This window comes from Choloepus didactylus, chromosome 2, assembly GCF_015220235.1.
Source record: "Choloepus didactylus isolate mChoDid1 chromosome 2, mChoDid1.pri, whole genome shotgun sequence".
Taxonomy (NCBI): Eukaryota; Metazoa; Chordata; class Mammalia; order Pilosa; family Megalonychidae; genus Choloepus; species Choloepus didactylus.
In genome coordinates, this window is record NC_051308.1 from 109,078,483 (window position 1) to 109,098,878 (window position 20,396).

The window sequence follows — 20,396 nt, forward strand, 5'->3', positions numbered from 1 at the left end:
GTGCCCAGCATGGGGCAGGGATGGGCTCTTCTTCCAGCATAGAGCTCCTTTTGCCCACTGTCCAGGTATTTTTCTCTGCTGTTTGCCATTGGATGGATGCTCTTGGGTTGGGGCAGAGCAGGGAGCTTTTTTTAGTACTGGGAGGGGGTGGGGGTGGGGCTTTACATGGCAACACCCTACTTTCACATCATTGGAGAAATTTATGAAATTTATTTTAGATCTGCCAGGGCTGGCCTTTCTCCCAGTAAAAGGTGGGGCTCCTTAACTGGGGGTGGAAGGCAGAACGAGGCAGGAAGGAAGTCCCGTGCTGGGCCTGGGGGCTCATAGTTCAGAAGGGACCTCTTGGGGTGTCTTTGCCCAGTAACCTGCACTGGGGATAACACTAGTATTTTCTTCAGCGCTCCAGAAGGAACTGGCACCTGTGAGAGCCCAATGGGTCAACATGTGCTAAAATAAATGGCGTTTTGGGAGGGAAGTGTGGTTAGCAGGAAGGCGGCGGGAGGGGGGGACGGGGCGGACACCAACTGTAGACCAAGTTTAACTCTCTGAGACAGAGGCTCAGAGAAATGGACTGACCTGTGCGAGCTAGTGAGTGGTGGAGCCGAGTCGCGGCCCGCCACGGCCTGACCCTAAAAGTCAAGCCTCTTTGGGGAGGGGAGTACGTTTGGAGGGGACAGGTGACCGGCCATCCTCAGCCCAAGGCCTGGTTCCGGTCACTCTCCGCCTTCCTCCGGGGCTGGCGGACTCCACTCGCGATCAGAAGGCGGCGGCACAGACAATGGCGCTCTGTCCCGGGCGCTCCGGGACGACAGCTCATCCCTATGCAGTGACCGCCTCCCCCGCCCGGGCCCGGCCGCCAGCCCCTTTCAGGCCGTGGAAGCCGGGGCGGCGGCGGCCGGGGATTCTCACAGGCCGTTGGGCATTTGCATAGCTGGCTCGCCCGGAGACATTGGGCCGCATTGTTCCCGGGCGGCGGGCGCACGGGCCGGGGCGCGCGGGGCGGTGCGGCGGACCCGGCTGGGAGCGGGCGGGCGGGCCAGACAAAAGAGACGGGGCGCGCAGACCCGGGAGGAGGCGGGTGGGGGCCATCCCGACGGTGGGAGAGGAATATCGGAATATCGGGGTGAGGTAGGGGGACGCGGCTGCCGAGTTTGTCTGCCCCGGGATGGCCACCGCCCCCCGCTTTGGACACCCACGCCGTGTCTAATTCCTTCCCGAGCTGGGGCTGTCGCGCACCGTGATGTGAATCCCAATTGGGGGAGGAGGGTATCTCAGGCTGTGCAGGGTTCCAGTCCCAGGTCCTCCAGAGGTCAGAGGAGCAGCAGCTAGCTCCTGGCCCTACCCTAGTGGGGGTGAGGGTAGTTCTGGCCACACAGACCCACGAGTGACCGTGAGATCCTTAGGGGACCTCAGGTCTCCCATCTAGATGCCCTTGAGCAGGAAACCATGTTGTTGCCCACAAACACTTGTGCTAAGTCAGAACTGTGGCTCTTGCGGAGACCCCTCCTTCAAGGCCTCTGGCTCTGTCCTCAGCCCTGACCCCAGCCTGGCCTGGGAGGCAGGGAGGGGCATAGTGTCCTCGTCCATCACTGTCCCCAGAGCCCCAGAGCTCAGGCATCAGGGCTGGACAGAGTTCATGAGCGGGCAAGTGTCTGATTGTCCTGTATTGAGAGTAATAATGGCAGTGATCAGAGGGGCTGTCCCTGAGGGGCAGAGGCCTCAGTGTCCTGAAGGGGTGAGGAAGGAGCCCCCTTGGCCCCTGTCCCTGCCATCTCCTTGACCTGCTCATTGTCACTCTGTTGACCCAGCCTGAATGGATGGGCCACCGTGTGTGAGACCAATGGTGCTGAACTAGGGGCGACAGGGAGGATGGGGGAGGGGCTCAGTCTCGGCCCAGCCCAGGAACTCCAAGGATACCTGACTTTCCTGCCCTTTGAGCTCTCTGCCTGAAAGCAGTGATGGGACACTCACCAACAACCCTAGACAGCAAATAATGGCTTGGTCCAATTAAGTGGAACAATCTACGGAGAGCCCACCATGAGCCAGGCACTAGAGGCAAAGCAGGGAGAGAGAGAGGAAGAAACACCGAGAGCAAAACCAAGGGCCTGGTTTAGGACGAGTTCAACCCTGGGCAGAATTCTGGGCTGGCGCTGCCTAGTTTTTCAGGCCAGGAGGAGAAGAGGAGACTGTGGCGAAGAAGGAACTAGCAGTAAAGGAAAAGGGCCAGGTTGCAAAATGTTGGTGAAATGAATAAATAATATTCATAGCTTTTCCCACTCCAGAATGGGCCAGGCCGGGGAGGATCTCACCCCATCTCTGAATCCCCCCTCTCTCAAAAGTTTTCTTGGCGATCTCTGTTCAAGCATTGCTTGGGGAGCTGTGGGGCAAGGGGAGGTCAGGGGCTGTACCCCTGGATCTGTGCAGGGCTGGGAGCTGAGGTCTCCTGGGTGAGACGGGGGACAGGGCCTCAGCGCTCCCAAACGCCTTCCCTACCTCCCAGCAGGAACTGACTGTGATGGAAACTTGGGCCATCTCAGCAGTAGTCCCCCTGAATCAGTGCAGGGATTTTCCCCTAACCTATCTCAGCCAGCAGTGGGCAGGGGAAGCTGTGGAGGAAGGAGGGCAGCTGAAGGGCTGGATGCAGTCAGGGCATGTGAGCAGGGATGGATTCCCATGGAGGGTTTGTCCCTCAATCACCCTCCTTTTTCCTCTCCTTCTCATTTCCAAGCTTGTCTTCTTAGCTGGGGAAGAGTCCTTTCCTCACTCAGCCAAGTTCAGTCTCTCCATTTCTCAGGGCCACGCGCCCAGAACCCCTCTGTTTCCTCCCTGAGATCCTAGATCTCAATAGGTCCGGGTTTGGGGGGGGGGGATGTCAGTATTCATGCTCAAGTCCTGCCAAAAATCTGGGGGGAAGGGCAGGAGATGGCAGAGGGGGTCCCAGCCCTTCAGGATTGATTAAGGGGCTCTGGTCTACTAAAGGGATGGATTGGGATGGAGAGAGATCTGAAACCCCTGGCACCTGCCTGGCATGTAGTGGGTAGGTGAGTAGTGCTCAAAACAAGCTTGTGGCATGAATGCGAGAGGACCAGGGCTGAAGCAGACCGGAAGGGGGTTAGGTTGTAGGAAGGACTTCCATTCCTGGGTAGGAGGATAAGTAAGGGGTATGAAGTTTTCACCTTCCTCTGCTGGGTGTGGAGCACCCTCTGGTGGTCAGAATGACCTCAGGCCAACGGAGGCCGTGGGCCATCATTCCCCATCCTTGGCGGCAGCAACCCTGGTCTCCACGCGTAGCCCTCCTGCTCCCGACTCCTTGGTCTCTGGACAAGGGCATAAGGTGGGGCCTGGGTGGTGGCTGCTCCCAGCTTCTGAGGGTGGATGACAAACATCCCTTTATGCCTCTCTTAGGCCCTGCGGGAGCCTCCTTCCTACTCTGTTAGATGCTGCCCAAGCTGACGGTCAAAGTGGGCACAGTTCTGGGGCTCGAGCTCTCCAGCAGCTTGAGCTATCCTGTAATGGATGCAGACTTTCTGGGAGAGGATGAGCTCCTTGTCTCTGGGGCACAGCTCCCAGCAGGACACAGCATCCTAGAAGGGAGTTCCATGTACCCAAGGAGGTAGGATGTGGTCACTACTAAACACTCCCCCCACTCTGAGGGTCTAACGTTGTGAGTTAGAGGGTAAGAGAAAGTTCCCATATTCTGAGCACACACACAAAAAAGGAGACAGAGACCCTAGTGACAGAGGTGTTTATCACCCTTGGAGAACTAGGCCCTGGCTCAGACTACAATGTAATCATGTGGCCCTGGACCAGTAGACCAGCTTCTCTCATTGCTTCAGATCTTTCTCAAAGTGAGAGGTGCTTGGGTGCCTCACTTTTGGCTGCTTCTCCCCACACTTGCTGGCCAGCAGGAGGGAGGACAGCAGGTGAGGCTCTCCCATGACACCCAGTTATAGCCCCGCCCCTCCCACTGCCCATGGCAAGGAGGCTCCTGGCTCGCTACCACTGACCCCTTTCTTGCAGCAGGAGGGATGGAAGCTAGAAAAGCAGAACTTCCCAACGAGAGCCCATCATCATCTTCTTAAGTGAGAGCATCCTCTTGGGAACTGGCAGCAGTTTAGGCCTGAGTGTCTGGTTCCTCCGTCCTCAGTGGTCCCTGGGCTTCATCTTCATGCTCCCCAGGCACCTGGCAGGTGGGAGTGGACACCAAGTGAAAGGGTAGCACCGGGGAAGGGCCTGGAGACCACAGCTCAAGGGTGAAACCAAGGGGAGAATGAACAAGCAGGGAAGGAAGGAGGCAGGCTGGACTGCAGGAGGTGAGGCAGGAAGTAGAGTGGGGATGTTGGTGGCTGCGAGGGCTCTATGGGCATGAGGGCTGCAGTCGTGTCTCACCTCCCAGTAAATCTGGTCCTCGTAGCACTGAGAGTCTGGGGGAGAGTCCAGGAATGGCAGCCTCAGCAGGAGCCCTGTTGGCGGTGGGGGAGGGTGTGTGAGGTTTCCCCCAGCCCATGGCTCAACAGGGCACAGAAGGGCTGGGGGCGTGAGCAAGCTATATATATTTGTTGAGCACCTACTATGTGCCAGGCCCTGTGCAAAGCGCCTGACATTCATTGCCTTCCTGAGTAACCAAGGCAACCTTGCAAGGTGTATTACAGACAAGGAAGCCAAGGCTCAGAGAAGTTAAGTAATTTGTTCAAGTGTGCACAGTCATTAATGGACTAAATCGTGATTCTGTCACAAACCACAGCTGCTTAGCTTTCCATGGCCTCCTATATAGGAAGATCACAGAAAATGTCTATTGAATAAATAAGTGAGCAAAAGAATGAATGAACTGAACCTTGTCAGAGAATGAAAATCTTCAGGTGGGAACGGGAGGGTGTGAATACTGAATCATGGTTTTGTTTTGAAGCTCCCCAAAACCTAAGGCAAGACATCAGGAAAGACTCCCTGACCCAGGGCCAGTGGGAAGTCTGCCTCTGGGGAAGGTTTTTATGCTCCAGTCTACAGGTGAGCCTGGCAGGCCCCTTCCTGCCAGGTCCCTGCCCCACAGAAGCTCTTCTGGGCCTCAACCTGAGGTTGGCCTGCCCTCTAGTGGGCAGCCTGGGAGCCGCAGAACCGGAGGAGAGGGACCCACACAGGCCCCAGCCGGCACCCCAGCCTCCCTTGGCACCAGGAGGGAACAAGCACTCGCTTGCTCCTCCCCACGTAGAGGACGTTGTCCCTGGATCCCACCCCTCACTTGGCACAAAGTAGGCGCTTAATAAATATCTAAGAGTGAATGAATGAATGTCAGGGGAAGGGGTCCCCCACCCCCAGCCAAGGTCACTCACCTCCAAGCCCCCCGCCCACAGAGGCAAACATCAGTGTGACAAACAGCCCGAAGAGCTGGTGCAGGGCCTGAGAAGTGGCGCTGTGCTGACCCTCGGCCATGAGCGGAAACACGCTCCCCAGGCTGTGGGGAGACAAGGTTATGGGGAGATGGGGTGGCGTGTGGGGCCAGGGCTGGCCCGTGCATTGGCACTTGCACCAGTGAACACTCAGTGGCCCGGAGGGCTCGAGGACACCCTCCCCTCCCCAGGTGCCAGCAGGTACCCACACAGCTTTCAAGACTATTTGCGGGTTGCTTTGTCCCCCTCTCCTCTGAGCCCTGATGTGCAAAAATACATTTTTAAGTCTCATGGTTTTTTACTGACCCTTTAAAAACATTCAACCCTGTTGAAATCATTTATTCAGTGACCTTCTGCTCCACTTGACTGAGGACCAGGAGGGCAGACCCTGGGTTGGTCTTGTTCACCCCAGTCTCCTCAGCTCTCAGAACGTGGATGAATGAATGAATGAATGAAAGACAGACACTGCTTTTTTTTTTTTTTTTTGGTTCACAAATGGAGGAGAGAGAGAGGAAGGTCATTCTGGGGGTTAGTGACTGCAGTGTGGTCAAGGGAAACTCACCCATCTCCATAAGCTTCATGGGTGGCCAGCCCGGCCACGAGGACCCCCAAGAGGGCTCCCAGGACCCCTGGCATCCCGTGGAGATTGTGGACACCACATGTGTCTTGGACTTTGAATTTAGATTCAAGGAGGGGCTGGAGGACAGGACATCAAGAATCAGTCTCCTTTGGATGGACTGTATGGTGTGTAAATATATTTCAGTAAAACTACTTAAAAAAGTAGAGTCTCGTGTGTCCCCTCCCACCCCCACCCCAGGCCTATTGGAAAGGTGGGAGGCAGGGTGCTGAAGACATACTGTTCTGCCCAGGGCCCGAGAGGCATCTATACCGTGAAGAACTTGTACCGTGAAGAACTTGTACCCCAGTGTGGAGACAGTTCCAGCCAGGAAGCCAGCTGCCAGAGCGCCGAAGGGCGTCAGCATCATTTCACTGGATGTCCCCACCACCACCCCTCCAGCCAGCGCTGCATTCTGGATGTGAACCTAAGGGAGCAGGGAAGAGCAAAGTATTGGAGATACTTTCAGATCATCACACACTTACCCAGACCAATTCCATCCACCCCAGTGGCACCCACTGCTTCTGGAAGTCCCTTCTGCCATCTAACCACCTCTCTCCTGCTATGGGGTCATCCGTTCCCACTCTGTCCTCACCGCCACCAATGACAGAGCCTGGGCCCTGCCCTTACCTGTTCCTTTAGAGATTCTTCCTTGCAGGGTCTCAGACCCCTCCTCCCCCTCCCAGTCCATCCCTTTGCCTGTCTCAAGGCCCCCTCCCATACCATGTCCAGCCGTCCATCCCCCCCGACAAGGGCTGACAGGGCAAAGGTGCTGAGGGTGCTGGCAGTCAGGGAGTAGTAGGTGTTGAGGGCTGTCCGATGCTGCCCGTCCCCCAGTGTTGTGGGAGCTGAGTTAAAGCTTGGCCAGAAGATCCACAGGAAGATGGTCCCTAAAGGGTGAGCAGGTGGGCAAAGCGAGAGAAAGTTAGTGGCTCCCCCACAAGGTACAAACTGTGTAACTGCAGGCAAATCACAGACTCTCAGCCTCTGTTTCCTTATCTATAAAGTGGGGATAATAACAGATACCTCTGTTATTATAGGGCAGGTTAAATGAGATGATGCATATAAAGTGCATAGCCCATGGTGTAGCATGCACCAAGTGCTCAACAAATGGTAGCTATTGAAGGGCACAGCGCACAAGGCAGCTACCTGACTGGAGACCATAGAGGGCTGAGATTTTTTATAAGTATCAGAAAAGGGAAGTAAAAAGGCAAATGCCACCACTGCATATTGGGCCCTATGCTGGGTATGTGGCATATGTATCAGGAAACATATTTGTTTTCTAACCTCATCTGCCTCCTAGGGAGTATGGACCCTGCAACGTGCATGAGAGGCCTCTGTCTGCCAAGCCCTGGTTGGGTGGGCCTGAGCATTTTGGGGATAAGAGCTGGGAGCCCCAAATGACCTATCTGCCCACATGAGATTCCCAGGAGTGAGTTGGGGAAGGAGCCCAGGGCACAAGGACAGGGAAAAGGCTGGGGCCTCTGCAGGGTGGAGGCTCGGGGAACGGCCCCTCGGTCCTGAGTGTCTGGCTGATGGGTGATGTGACTTCTTCCTGCACCCTCATGGTCTTCAGTGAAATCGACTGCACTCACAGGTGTCCTCTAGTGGAGAGTTTTGAGGAGAATCAGAGAAGGGGCCAGATTTCCTGTCTGGATCACACACACACACACACACACAACAGGAGCCGAGAGGCAGAGGAGATCTGAGAATGGAAGCCTTCGGGGAATGCACAGAAGTCTTGGGAAGCTTTTGGACTTCAAGCCAACGTTATCTGGATCTCAAAGGGCAAGGAGCCCTTGCTGAACTAGGGTTCCATGTGTGCTCTAATTTCACAACAAACCTGGGAGGCAGGCAAAAAAGTCAAAAAGAGCCTCCCTTTTTAATGTAAGAACTGGCACTTCAGTCACTATACAATACAAAAAATAATAAAATAGCCAAGAAATAATAGATAATAATAGATTATCTATAAATAGGTAATAATAAAATAGTATTTATCTACAAAAAATAAAATATCAATTCTTTTTCCTGACTACAGTTTGTGAAGGTAGAGAGAGGAGCAGAGATCAAGATGGAAGTACGTGCTTAGAAGAAACAGGTGGTGGTGAAGGTGTTCCCAGGGGTGCTCCTAGGGGTGCTCCCAGGGGTGACCCAAGAGCCCCCCGCCCCCATCTGAGCATGCAGGGGCTTCTGTGTGAGCCTGAGAGGAAGTGCCCTTAGTGGGTAGGAGGCAGCACAAGGCGCAGAAGTTGTCTGTTTGCAAGGACCACATGTGCAAAGGCCTGGAGGGAAGAGTCAGGGAGAAGCTGAATCTGGCTGGAGTTGAGTGGGAGGCAGAGAGAGGGGGTGGGGTGAGGGGAACGTGCAAGGTGCCCACAGGACCCTGCAGTGGTGGGTGTGCCAGGCTGTGGAACTTGGTTTCTAACTCCCTCCAGGGAGTTTCTAAATCCTCCAGGGTGGGGGCCCTGGAGGGTTTAAGCAAGGACTGATGGGGTCAGAAGTTGAGCATAGCCCAGGGCTGAGTTCTCACAACCTCTCACCAAGCCACTGAGAATGATGAGCACAGATCCCAGGGCTCTCACCCCAGAATCCAAATGGGTAGGGAGTTCCCAGCCAGATCGCAGGGATTGCACCCCAAGGACCATGGGTGGCACCCTGAGGCCTTGCTGGGAGACAGTTCGCCCTGGCCCGGGTCAGGTCCACCAGCCCTGCCCCCACCTCGGCAGCCCTCACCAATCATGGCAAAGAGGTCTGAATGGTAGACGGAGGCTTGGAGGTGCCTGCTCTTCTCCAGCCGCGGCCTGTAGAGGACCCGTGAGAGGACCAGCCCAAAGTAGGCACCAAAGGTGTGGATGGTCATGGAGCCGCCTGCATCCCTCACCTGGGGAGGTGGAGCCGAGCTGGAGGGGCAGTCCCCTCCCACAGCCTCCCAGCTCAGAGCCAGAGCCCGGCCCAGGGACGCCCCCCACCCCACCCCATCTCGGCTCTCACCTCCAGGAGACTGAGGAGCACAAATTCATTGATGCCAAACAGCACCACCTCCAGCAGGGCCATGAGCAGCAGCTGTGCAGGCCCAGTCTTGCCCAGTATGGCGCCAAAGGAGATAAGCACGGCCCCGGCGCAGAAGTCAGCGTTGATCATGCTGGGGGGTGGAGGTGGGGTGGATGGGGAGGGTGCGAGTGGCTTCTGCAGGCCTCAAACGGGGCCAGCACTAGGGTGGGAGTGGGGCCAACAAGCTTACACACCAAAGCCTTCCCAGGGAGGCAGGAAGGGATCACCTCGCCCTTTTGGTAGATGACGAAACCGAGGTTCAGGGAGGTTCTTAGCTGACTAAGCTAACAGAGCCCACGATAGGTGGAAGAACCAGAACTTGAGCCAAGGACTCCTCTAAACCCTGCCCTTTTCCACTAAGCTATCTATCCTTCTAATAGTTCTTGGGTAAGAGGGTCCTGAAGAAATGGGGAGGAGTGTGTGGGTTAAGGATGAGAAAAGACATCAGGCAACAAGAACAGGCAGGGCACCTAAGAGGAATCAACTGATGGGTCAAAAAACAAAACACAGGTCAGGGAGCAGACTTGAAAAACAGGGTTCCTGGGGGGAGCCGGGAGGGCTGCTGCCTGCCCACCTCTCCACGCCAACGTGGATGTGGCCGCCGTGGAAGGAGTGGAGGAAGCCCTGGACAAGTGTGGACCACTGCAGTGAGAAGCTGGCCAAGAGGAAGGTGAAGCCCACGCTGCTGAAGCCGTAACGCTGCAGGAAGGCCATGAGGAAGCCGAAGCCCACGAAGACCATGGCATGCACGTCCTGGAAGCCTGCAGTGGGCAAGGGCACATAGGGGCACATGGGGGCCGCTCTAGCCACGACCCATAAACCAAGCAGCCACCTGCCAGCACCCCCAGCCCTCACCAGCCAGGGCTGCCCCGAGGCTGGAGCTGAGCCTATAAAATTCCCCAGGCATGGCGGGGGGGGCCCCCCTGCCCTGGGCCATGGATGTAGAGCCAGCCAGCTTGGGGCAGTGGGACCCAGTCCATCCCTGCTGGCCTTCTCTGCTCCCATCCCTGGGTCTCTTACAACAGACTGGCTAAAAGTCCAACCTATGCTCTTTCCTGCTGCAGGCCCAACCCCTCCATGCTCAAAATTCTCTTCCCCTTCTGACTCCTTTTAAAATTTGCCTTTCTGCTGGAAAGTCCTTCTTGATGTCTAAACTCCATCCCTCATACTTCAGTATCTGTACCTTTCCATTAGGAGGTTTGTTTCTTTGTTTTTTAATAACTAATGAATAGCTTTAGACTGTTTAATAGAGATTACCTGGGGGGAAAGGGATTGAAGGGAGGGGGCAGGGCTGCTGCATTGCACAACTCCAGTGTGAATAATGGTCCCTGGAGTTGTGTAAAACGGCGACCCTGGGAAGGATTTTAGATTTCAGTTTGTTTCTTCATATAGTTTGAATATTTTAACTTTATAGATGAATTGCTTGAATTTTTTAAAGTTTCAATGGGGTTTCTGGGTAGGGAGATTTGGGGCCTTTTTTGTTTGTTTTCTATTCTGTACCTCTCTGCAGGAAAAAGAAAAAACTAAGCTAATAACAATATATGGTAGTATTGAAAATGAGATAAACAGAAATAATTTGTGGTTCTGTAACTTCTTCTTCCCCCTCCCCCCATCTACTTGCAAATGGGGGTTGAAGCAAATTCTAGTCTGGTGTTCAGCTAATCCATCAGGTCCTATTTCTTTGTCTTGGGTCTATGCATACAGTAAAGTCACCCTATATCTCTGACTAATCAGGAGACACTAGAAAAAGAGTTTCATGAGTGCTGTTCTTCTATTTGTTGTAAATATGTTATTGAGAAACAGTGTTCACCACCATCCTAAACTCTCTTTAGAGCTCCATGTGAGAAATTCCTCCTGGAACTTAGTGCTAGGAAAGGTTGCTTCCCCAAGGAACCCGTCTGCTTTCCCTCAGGCATGCAACAAGTATGTGCTGAGCACCCATGGACCAGGCTCTGGGAATGTAGTTGTCATCAAGGGGGCATGGAAGACAAAGAATTGCATGTGTGAGGCTTCCTTGGCTCCGATGGGAACAACATAACTTGTTTCCCTTTTTTCTTGGCTGCTTGGAAGCTCAGAGCTACACTGGAACTGCAACTGTAGCAGCATCTGTAGACCCTGACAGAGTTCATATTTGTATTCTGCTTCTCTGATTTTTTCTTTTCTTATACACATATTTTTGTTGTAAATGACTTCAAATCTCTTGTAGAAAGAGAGATCATAAAGAAAAAGAAAAATAAATCATGGCCACCTTTTTTGTTTCATCTGAAAAGGCATGACAAGCCAAAAATTATTATTCAACTTCAGAATGCAATCAATAACTTCAACAGAAGCAAACTTTTCTGCTTTTATGTGCCATATTTGGGCTGAAAAGGAATGAGATTGCAAGCCTCTGGCAGAGGGCTGGGTGTGTGCTGGAACTGGAGATCTGCAACTCAGCTGTCAGTCCCAGAGGCCTAGGAGAGCAAGGGTCACTAGCCTCACTAAATATTCCCAACACTGCACTGCTTCTCCAGCCCTGCCCTTTCTGGAATCACCCAGATCTCGCTTCCCTCCCAGATCTTAATGCCCAACAAAAGGGAGAAGCATCAACTTAGAACTCAGCCTGCAGCCCAAGTTCTTTTAGGCCTAGATGACTGACTTCTTTTTTCCTTGTGCACATGGTAAAGAGGATGCCACACATCTGTTATGGTGCCCAAGGACAGCAGAATATAGACAGGGGGCTACAGGGCCCCATGCCCATTGTACACCCAAACCACCCCGGAGCGTGTCTTAAATGGCAGTGATGTTTACATCTGCCTCCTCAGGGTTATTTGGAGTGAAAACTCAACCCCATGGCCTTCCAGTTGAAGTCTAAACATCAAGAAGTCTCCTTCCCTGAGGAACTTTCCACATAGAGAAACTCTATTTGGGCTGTGGTGTGTGAGGGGCTAGTCCAGCTAGAGGCAGGGGGATGGAACAGATGACCTCTCAACATTCTGCTCAAGGGACCCCTGTGGAGGTAACGTACACCACACTGCCCCAGCCCCACCAAAACTATGCACCTTTGGTTGGAGAGATGACATATGCCCTCTAGAGCCACCTATTGCACCCCTCTGGCACTTATCATCCTCTTCATACACCACTAGATGACCCCTGGACAAGATGAGACTTGTGGGACAAGAGAGCAATTAAAGCTGGGGCTTTAGCAATTCATGGATCTGGATTCGAATCCCAGCTCCCCCACTTCTAACCATGTGACCTTGGGCAAGACACTTAACTTCCCTGAGCCTCAGTTTCCCTTTCTGTAAAATGAGGATATAAAATCTGAGGAGCAGGGAGAAGGGAGGGGGGAGCTGGGAGCTGGGGAGGTCACATCCCTCCCCCCACCACTCCACACCCACCTGCCTCTAAGAAGGCAAATGGGCCTGTATTCTCCTAAAGCAGAGGTCTCAAACCACTCTGGTCCCAATTACATCTCCCATCCCTGCCTCTTGTAGGAAGATCCTGATTCCATCTGTCCAAATCCCTCTCCCTGCAAGTAAGGTATCTGAGGTGTATTAAAAAAGACCTGTTTATATCTTTTCTCTTAGAACACTTTTTCATGTTTGCTTCTGTGGCCTGTTAGTCCTCGTTCTTTTTCTTATTTTCCATCACTTGCCTCATGGAATAAGAGGCTTGTCATAGGGATGAAAGGCCACAGTCAGGGAGTCGAGAGACCTGGTTCTAGCCTGGCTCCAGCTGTAACTCTCTGTGTGACCTTGGGCAGATCAATGACCTCTCTGACTCTCTCTCTACATCTGAAAGCGGTGGACCAGATGGGTTTGGAGAGCCCTTCCTGTCGAGATAACAGATCCTCAGAGTGGCCATGCCCTTGACATTAGCCAGCCCTGCAGCTCACAACAGCAGCAGAACTCCCTTTCATCTCCCAAATCAAAGGGCGGGGGCTACACCTCCCTCTGGCCCTGACCCCTTCCCCTGGAAACAGGGACAGGTGAGGACCCAGCTCATCAAAGCCCCAGACTCCAGGGACCTCACATCTCTCTCCTCCCCAACCTCCCCCCAGAGCAGAGTCCTAAGTCCACAGGAATAGAAACCCAGGGCAGAGAAAGAGGTAGGAATCCTAACATTATCCATCTTATTGCAACCCAGTGATGGAAAGCTATGTGTCTGAGGAGAGTCCATCATTGCAGCAGAAGGACAAGATGTTAGACTTCAGGAAGGACTTCCAAACAAGCAGGGCTGGGAGGCTCTGAGTGAGCCCTGTGGGAGAAGCAAGTGGGGGTTCATGGCAAGCAGCCAGATCTGACCCTTGAATAAGAGCTTCCTTCTTGCAGCTTCTGGACTGTTCCCTCCCAACTCCCTCTCCATCGAGACAAATACATGACCCTAAGAGTCTGCCACCCCAGATCTGTGGCTCCACCTTTGATCTCCAGTTTCCATAGCTCATCTTTTCCAGCCAGGGCTGGGGGTGAAATATGGGGAGGAGGGAGCTGCAACCCTCTCTGCCTTGGATAGCTATGGGGTGCTTCATGCCCAAGTAAGTCCAAGTCTCTACCTCACCTTCTATTTCCCCAGCATGGTGAACTTCATTTTGTTGGGGCTGGAGGGTGGTGGGTGGGGACAGCCTGCCGCCAGTTCTGTATACAGAATTAAGGGTAATAACAGTCTGGGACTTTTTAATAGGAGACTCTCACCTCCTGGGCCTTGTTTGAATGTGCAGCCTTCAAACTGAGGCATCCTTTCCCCCAGTGCCCAAACAGGGAAAACTGAGGTGTAGGGAAGATCTGCCTAAGCATCTGTGATAACAGAAGTCTGGGAGGTCTGATGTCCTTGGTCCTAGCTGCCCGAGTCCTGAATCACAAAGCAGGACCCCCAACCCTGAGTTGCCAACCATCCCCCGCCAGGAGCAGGGGGTCGAACCTCCCCTTCCTGGGCCTTGTCAGCAGGCAGCTGAGCTGTGATGCAAGGAGCTTAGGATGCCTGTGTTCTATTCCGGCTCTGCCTCTCACATGCTGGGCCATTATGAGCAAGTCACAATTCCTCTAAGCCTCAGCTTCCTTCTCTGTGAAATGGGCTAATGACTCTCCCACGCTTCTCTCAGGGCTGGGGGCTGCTACTCTGTGAATGGTTAGCTGGCAGGTGGTTGCATCATTTTATCTCTGATTCTGGAAGGATCAGCCCTGGGGGACTGAGGAAGAAATGTCTGAGTCAGACCAGTCTTGGCTGCCTATAGGGATGAGGGCTTCATAGCTAATATCTGCCACTACCGCCTGGTGGCCAGCATCCTCCATGCCTCCCTTGCCCAAGCAGGATCCTCCTGCCTGTGGTCACAGAGGAACCCCTAGGCCAGTAAAGCCCAATTAGGCCAATTGGGAGGTGGCACAACTGCAGTTTAAAGCTGAGACTTTAGATCTGAGTTCAAATCTCAGCTCCCCCACTTCTGACTGCAAGACTCTGAACAAGCCACTTAACCTCTCCGAGCCTCAGTTTTGCCCTCAGGGTCTACCTCAAAGACTAAATGAGATCATGCAAGTGCCCTCTCAGCACAGTAACTCTGGCACATGGCAGACACTAATGGAAAGGTGCTTGTCAGTATAAACCTGGGGCACCTTCGTTTCAGAGTGAGAAAGAAATGCCATTAGGTAGTCTCCAACACGCCTCCTTTTTTGGCGCAGAGTTGCCCACCCATGGGTGGATCTGGGTACCCAAGCGTTCCATCCCCAAACGGCGGGAGTTTGGGGTTCTTTGCTCCCGGCGCGCCCTCACCCGCACTCACTTGGGTAGCGAAAGTAAAATTCATTGTCCACGTTACTGTGGTTGCCCCAGTGCCAGAGGGCAGCGTCGGTTTCGTGGTTGTAGCGGACAAAGACCGCAAAGAGCACGGCGGTGGCGCCCTGGAGGAGGAGGCACAGCAGGGGCAGCTGCAGGCGCCGGCCAGCGGAGCGGCGAGGAGACTTAGCCATGGCTGCGGATCCGCAGCTCCGGCTCCGGCTCTCACTCCTGGGGCGCGCGGGGAGGGTTTCACTGGAGCTAGGCCCCGCCCCGGAAGGCCCCGCCCACTAGAGGCCCCGCCCGCGCGAGGCTTCTCTCGGCCGCTCTCTGCCGGAGCCCGGCGTTCCCGGGTAGTGGTGGTGAGGGTAGGGTAGGGTAGGGCAGGGGGCACGGGCGGGTGCCTGGGCCCAGGGCTTCAAGTGGGGCAAGAACTGAGGGGGCCGGCTGGGGAGTTCAGACCCCCAGGTCTGTCTCCTTTGGCCTGGCTGACCCTGGCGCTGTTCCGGTTGGCACAGGTGCTTGGAAATGACCCTGGAAAGGCGCCCTGTGTTCTGCCCAGCTGGGGTGCAGCTAAGGGACCCCGTTGTGGAAGGGGGAAGGGAGGGGATCCGTCCCTCATACATGGAGGGGCGTCTCCCAAGAAATAAGGGCCTTGAAAGGCTCCAGCCTGGCCCCTCCAGGGTTAACACGGAGTGAGGAGTGAGTTGGGGGAGTTACTCAATCTTTTTCGCTACCGAAAAAGCCAGGGAAGGAGTGAAACAGCGGAGATGGAGAATGGAGATTAACAGACAGGGCTCTCAGGCATTGATGATTAACCAGGCTCCGGATATCTCAGCCTCAGCAGTAGAGTCCCTTACCCTACTCCAAGCCTCCCCCACCTCCCTACCCCCAATCTCCTTCCCCCGCTGCAGTGCTACAGGCTGGGCAGGGGCCTCACTGACACCTGGGTTCCCTGCACCGCCCACTGTGGATATGAGAAGGCCTGGATCACCTCCTCTGCTGTTGGAGAGAAGAGAGGCTAGATCAAAGGAAGGCCTTCCCAGCCCCCTTGTTATACAAGCAAAATTTGTATCCACTGGGATCCTGATAGATAGACAGTGAGGAAATTATGTTTTTGAGCATTTACTGTGAGCCAGGCTATGGGGATGAACTAGATGTCCCCTCTCTCCAGGAGGCACTGTCCAGCCAGGAGACAGACATTTAAGAGGGAATTAAATGAATCATCACTGGGGTAAGCACTGTGACCTTGGGGTGCACAGAGATGTGGGGGCCCAGGAGGAGGGAATGAGGGAAGAGAGGGATATGGAGAACTGGGCAAGTGAAGAAGGAAGAGAGGGCATTTCTGGAAGTGGACTCAGCAAAGGCAGAAGCCTGGCAGTGTTCAGTGAGGCCAGAGGTGGGGGAGTCTGGAAAAGGCCTTGAAGACCCTGCTGAGGCACACAGCCTTTACCCATGGGTACTGGGCCACCAGAGGGCTCTAAGCAGGTGGGGGACCACTGGCACTGTTGCTTCTGACAGCTCCTAACCCCAGGATCTCTACCTGCAGTCCCCCAGGGGGCTTCAAAGAAGAAAAGGTGAAGGCCAGTGCTAGTGGGGCTGGTGGAAGGGCAGGTCGTCCGTGTGCACTGCTGCCCATCCCAGCCAGGCCTGCCTGAGGGGTCTGTGGTATGGGAGAGGTCCATGGTTGTTTGCAAAGATGTCCCAGACCCCCTTGAAGGAAGAGGGCCACTCCCAGGTAAATGACCAAGGCTCAGACTGGCTAGCCACTCTGTAGAAGGATGCAGATAAAGCTCTTCCTAGAACCCAATTTGACCCTTTTCAGGAGTGGTAGGGACAGGGCCTACTGAGGTAGAGGCCTTTTTCAGTTCCCCTCTTCCCACTCAGCCTGGGCTCTAGGGGACAGATAGATTCTAGGTATTCCACTTTCCTGATCTAAGTGCCCAGCCAGGCAGGCATGGAGAGTGAAGGCAGCTTCTGGATAGCCCCCTCCAGTAGCACTGCTCCCAGCTGGCTGAGCAGGTTCTCTGGCCCTCAGTGACCCCTGCCCCAGAGACTCCCCGTCACCACTTGATCAGCAGGAAGGTTGTTTTCTAGCCTGTCCTGCTGGGGGGAAGTGGGGGGAGCAGCAAGGGGAGATGCCTGGTCAGCTGCCTTTGGATAATGATTCTTGGATAATTTGGCAGCTGGGGGCTGCTCCCAGGCCCAGCCTTCTGCCCCAGATAAGCAGCCTGCTTTCGGATCCCTGTTTGAGAGTGGGGTTTATGCTCTGGGTTGTCCAAACAGAAGGCAAGCAGGTCCTGGGAGGGGAAGAACCTTCAAAAGTTGCAGAACCAGAGAGAGCAAGGAGGAGGAGGCTGGACCTTCCCAGCATCTTCTGAGAGACGCCTCCCTGATTCCAGCTTCCTCCATCTCTCTCTCCTGTCACCTCTTAGTCTCTCTGAAGACTTTGACCTTCCATCTCCAGTTTCTAGCCTTGACCAGCCAGGTGTCTGAAGGGGCCAAGGGGAACTGGTATCCGCTGCCTGCCCCAGCCCAGCCTGGCCAGGCTGTCCCTGGGGACCAAGCGTCTGAGGTTACTGAGTAACTCAGAGTTGCTTGGAGCTGCTCTCTACTGGGGTCACCTCCAACCTACTCCCTGCTTTCTCGGCTCAGGAATCCCCAAAGCCACTTGGCTCCTATTAGTTCCACTGAGCCACCCCCAGTGTTTATGGGGGACAAAAGAGTAAAGGAGCACCAGAGTCAGTAAGGTACTGTTCATTTGTTCATTCATTCATTCATTCATCGTGTCTTTACCCTGTGACCTTGGGCAAGTTCGTGAGCCCTCTTTGAGCCTCAGTTTCCTTTTTTTTTTTTTTTTTTTTTTTTTTTTCCCATGTCTGACTTGGATTTAGATGCTGTTTTATTTTATTGAAATGAACTTCCAAAATTTTGTCAATGCTTATAGAATGTACTATTATTTCTCACTTAAAACCTTCAGGAAATCCAAAAGTAGTCATTTTTCTTCTTGAATATTCTAAAACATGTCAGTTTGAATTAGCCTTCAGATTTTCAGGGCATAAATGAGATGCAAGTAAGAGTACCCAGAATATATTTTAACACATTTATGATAAATTTACAGTATGACAGAAATACCTTCAACTTTCAGATAATGAAAAAAAAATACCTTAAGTAAACATAAAAGTTATGACAGGTCAAGTTACTTCTTAGTGAAAATGATACATCACATCAATCAATTTTTATACGAAATTCTTAATTAAAAGCATTCAAAAAACATCTGCCTCTTCTAATTGTCAAACTGTGTTCATGTGGTCGAAGATGATACAAGACAACAGAAATAAAATATGTCAAACTATTCCAATTCCTAAAATTAGAAATATGAAATTATTGTTGTTGCTTAGAAAATATGCTTCACTTTTCATCCGAAATTTACTTTAAATGCTCAACATATAAGTTAATACCAAAAAATATTCTATTACTTCTCTGGATAGACATGTTTCACAAAACATTTTCAATTAATGTTGAAAAAAATTACTTGATAATTTTAATCACAAGTAATGACTGATGAGTGGATCAACAATTTATTCATTAATATAGATGGCATACGGACCTATACACGGAATGATCTGATAATTATTCGCCATGTAATTCTGCCCATTAGAAATACTTAAGCCAAGAATTTGATATAAGTTCCATTCAGTTTCAGTATATGTTTCCGTGTGATTTGATCAACAAAAAAATATGTACTCAACATCAAGTTTTTTTCCTTTTTCTTTCTTCCTTTCTTTTTTGTTTTAAGAGCAGTTCAATGATTTGGGGGTTGGTTATTACAATACAGAGAACCTAAGGGTGAAAGTACAAAATGGCACTTAACACCAATGCCAGTACTCATCACATATGGTTACAACTAAGGATAAATTAATTTTCGTGTTACTCACTTTTTTTGAGAACATAAATCAAAGCCATTAACTCAAACTTGAGGTATATACACAATACATACACAACATAATGCAAAATACTTTTCATAGGTAACACTACACATTAAAATATTGGGAACTGAATATCTGTGCTGATTTGTACTGCGACTTATTAGAACAAGAAGAGAACAACATTCAACTAGGGAGGTTTATACTGACAATAAAGGTCTTAAATGTCTTCCTTCTTTTATACTTACCACAGGCTACACAATGTCCTGAGAGGGGTCATTTTCATTATGAGAAAAATGTCAGTCACAGCTTTAAGATTTAACTTTGGAAGGAACTAATGAGAAAGCCAATTGGAAGGTGAGACTTCATCTTTGTTTTCAAATAAGTGGTCTTAATTTTTCTTCTTATAGAAAAAGTTTAAATCAGTTTATTATAAATATATCTAAACCATTAATTTTTGCAGCTTTCAGGAAAAGTCCAGCACTTCGTTTACACAGTCTATGCGAAGAGGTCAGCAGAGATCATCTAATCTTAAGTCGTGACATCATCCATTCAAGTCCTTGGCACAGTCCCTCGCCTGTAAGAGCACAGCATGCCTGGATATGCCACTGGTGATCTTTAATAGAAGTTAGTTTCAAAAACTGGGAGATTTCTGCTACAGTCATACATTCTTTAACATCTTGTTTATTAGCAAAAATCAGCAATCCAGCTTTTCTTAGGTCCTCATGCGCTAACATTTTATACAGCTCTTCTTTAGTTACAGAAATCCTTTCTCTGTCTGTACTGTCCACAACAACTATTACAAACTCAGTGTTAGTATAGTAAGTGTTCCAGGAAGAACGAAGAGATTCTTGACCACCAATATCCCACATTAGGAAACGTGTATTATTAATGACTATCTCTTCTACATTACTTCCTATTGTAGGGGATGTATGTACAACTTCATTCATAGAAAATTGGTAAAGGATGGTAGTTTTCCCTGCATTATCCAGCCCAACAATGATAACTTTGTGCTCCTGGTGATTGAACAGTCTCCATATCCTGGTGAAGAGAATTCCCATTCTTGGGCAGCGGACCCCCCTCCAGCTACCCGTGCCGCCTGGCCTCCCCCGGCTCAGGCTGAGGGGGAGGAGAGAGACGAGCCAGAGCCTCCGCCTCGGCTGCTGCTGCTCCCGCACTTGCCGCCCGCCCACTTCCAAGGAACCGGAGGGAAGCCGAAGTCCAGGTCGCCCTGCCGCGCGCGAGGCCCCGCAGCTACCGCCGCGGGACTCGCCTGGCTCGCGGACATCGCCGCCGCGTTGTCTGCGCCTCGCCTCACGGGCCACCGTCCTCTCAGTTTCCTTTTATACAGGAGTAATAATATTTCCTTTGTGGAATTGTTATGAGGATTACAACTAATCAATGTAGAGTGCTGGCATTTTCGTAAGCATTCAATAGATGTGGTGATTATTATTTTTCTGATGGCTGAGCAGGCAGGGCAAATGGTTGCTGGCTCCAAAACAACAGGGCACAGGGCATCTCTGAGGACAGGAACAGATGGAGGGGCAGGCATAACCTCCATGATTTGTCCTGTCATTGGATGGAGGAGAGTGGGCAGTGAGGGCCAGCGACCCAGGACAGGCACACTGAGGAAGGGCCGACCAACAGCCCCAATGTCATAACAACTCTCAA

At 52.2% G+C, this 20,396-nt stretch overlaps 2 protein-coding genes across 2 annotated transcripts; both read right to left on the reverse strand.

The window, feature by feature from the left end:
• Positions 1-3,739: 3,739 nt before the first annotated feature.
• On the reverse strand, positions 3,740-15,010 carry RHBG (Rh family B glycoprotein). Its single transcript, XM_037825732.1, has 10 exons — positions 14,807-15,010; positions 9,626-9,812; positions 8,992-9,142; positions 8,734-8,881; positions 6,724-6,890; positions 6,290-6,427; positions 5,947-6,080; positions 5,328-5,449; positions 4,390-4,463; positions 3,740-4,183 (listed from the first exon to the last, which is right to left on the reverse strand). The coding sequence occupies exons 1-10, from the start codon at positions 14,991-14,993 to the stop codon at positions 4,115-4,117; spliced, it is 1,377 nt and encodes a 458-aa protein (XP_037681660.1). The 5' UTR covers positions 14,994-15,010; the 3' UTR covers positions 3,740-4,114.
• A 3,308-nt stretch (positions 15,011-18,318) lies between these two features.
• On the reverse strand, positions 18,319-20,026 carry LOC119526544 (ADP-ribosylation factor-like protein 5A). The gene has a single exon (XM_037825733.1). It carries the CDS (start codon positions 19,784-19,786, stop codon positions 19,247-19,249), a length of 540 nt encoding a protein of 179 aa, XP_037681661.1. The 5' UTR covers positions 19,787-20,026; the 3' UTR covers positions 18,319-19,246.
• Positions 20,027-20,396: the final 370 nt, after the last annotated feature.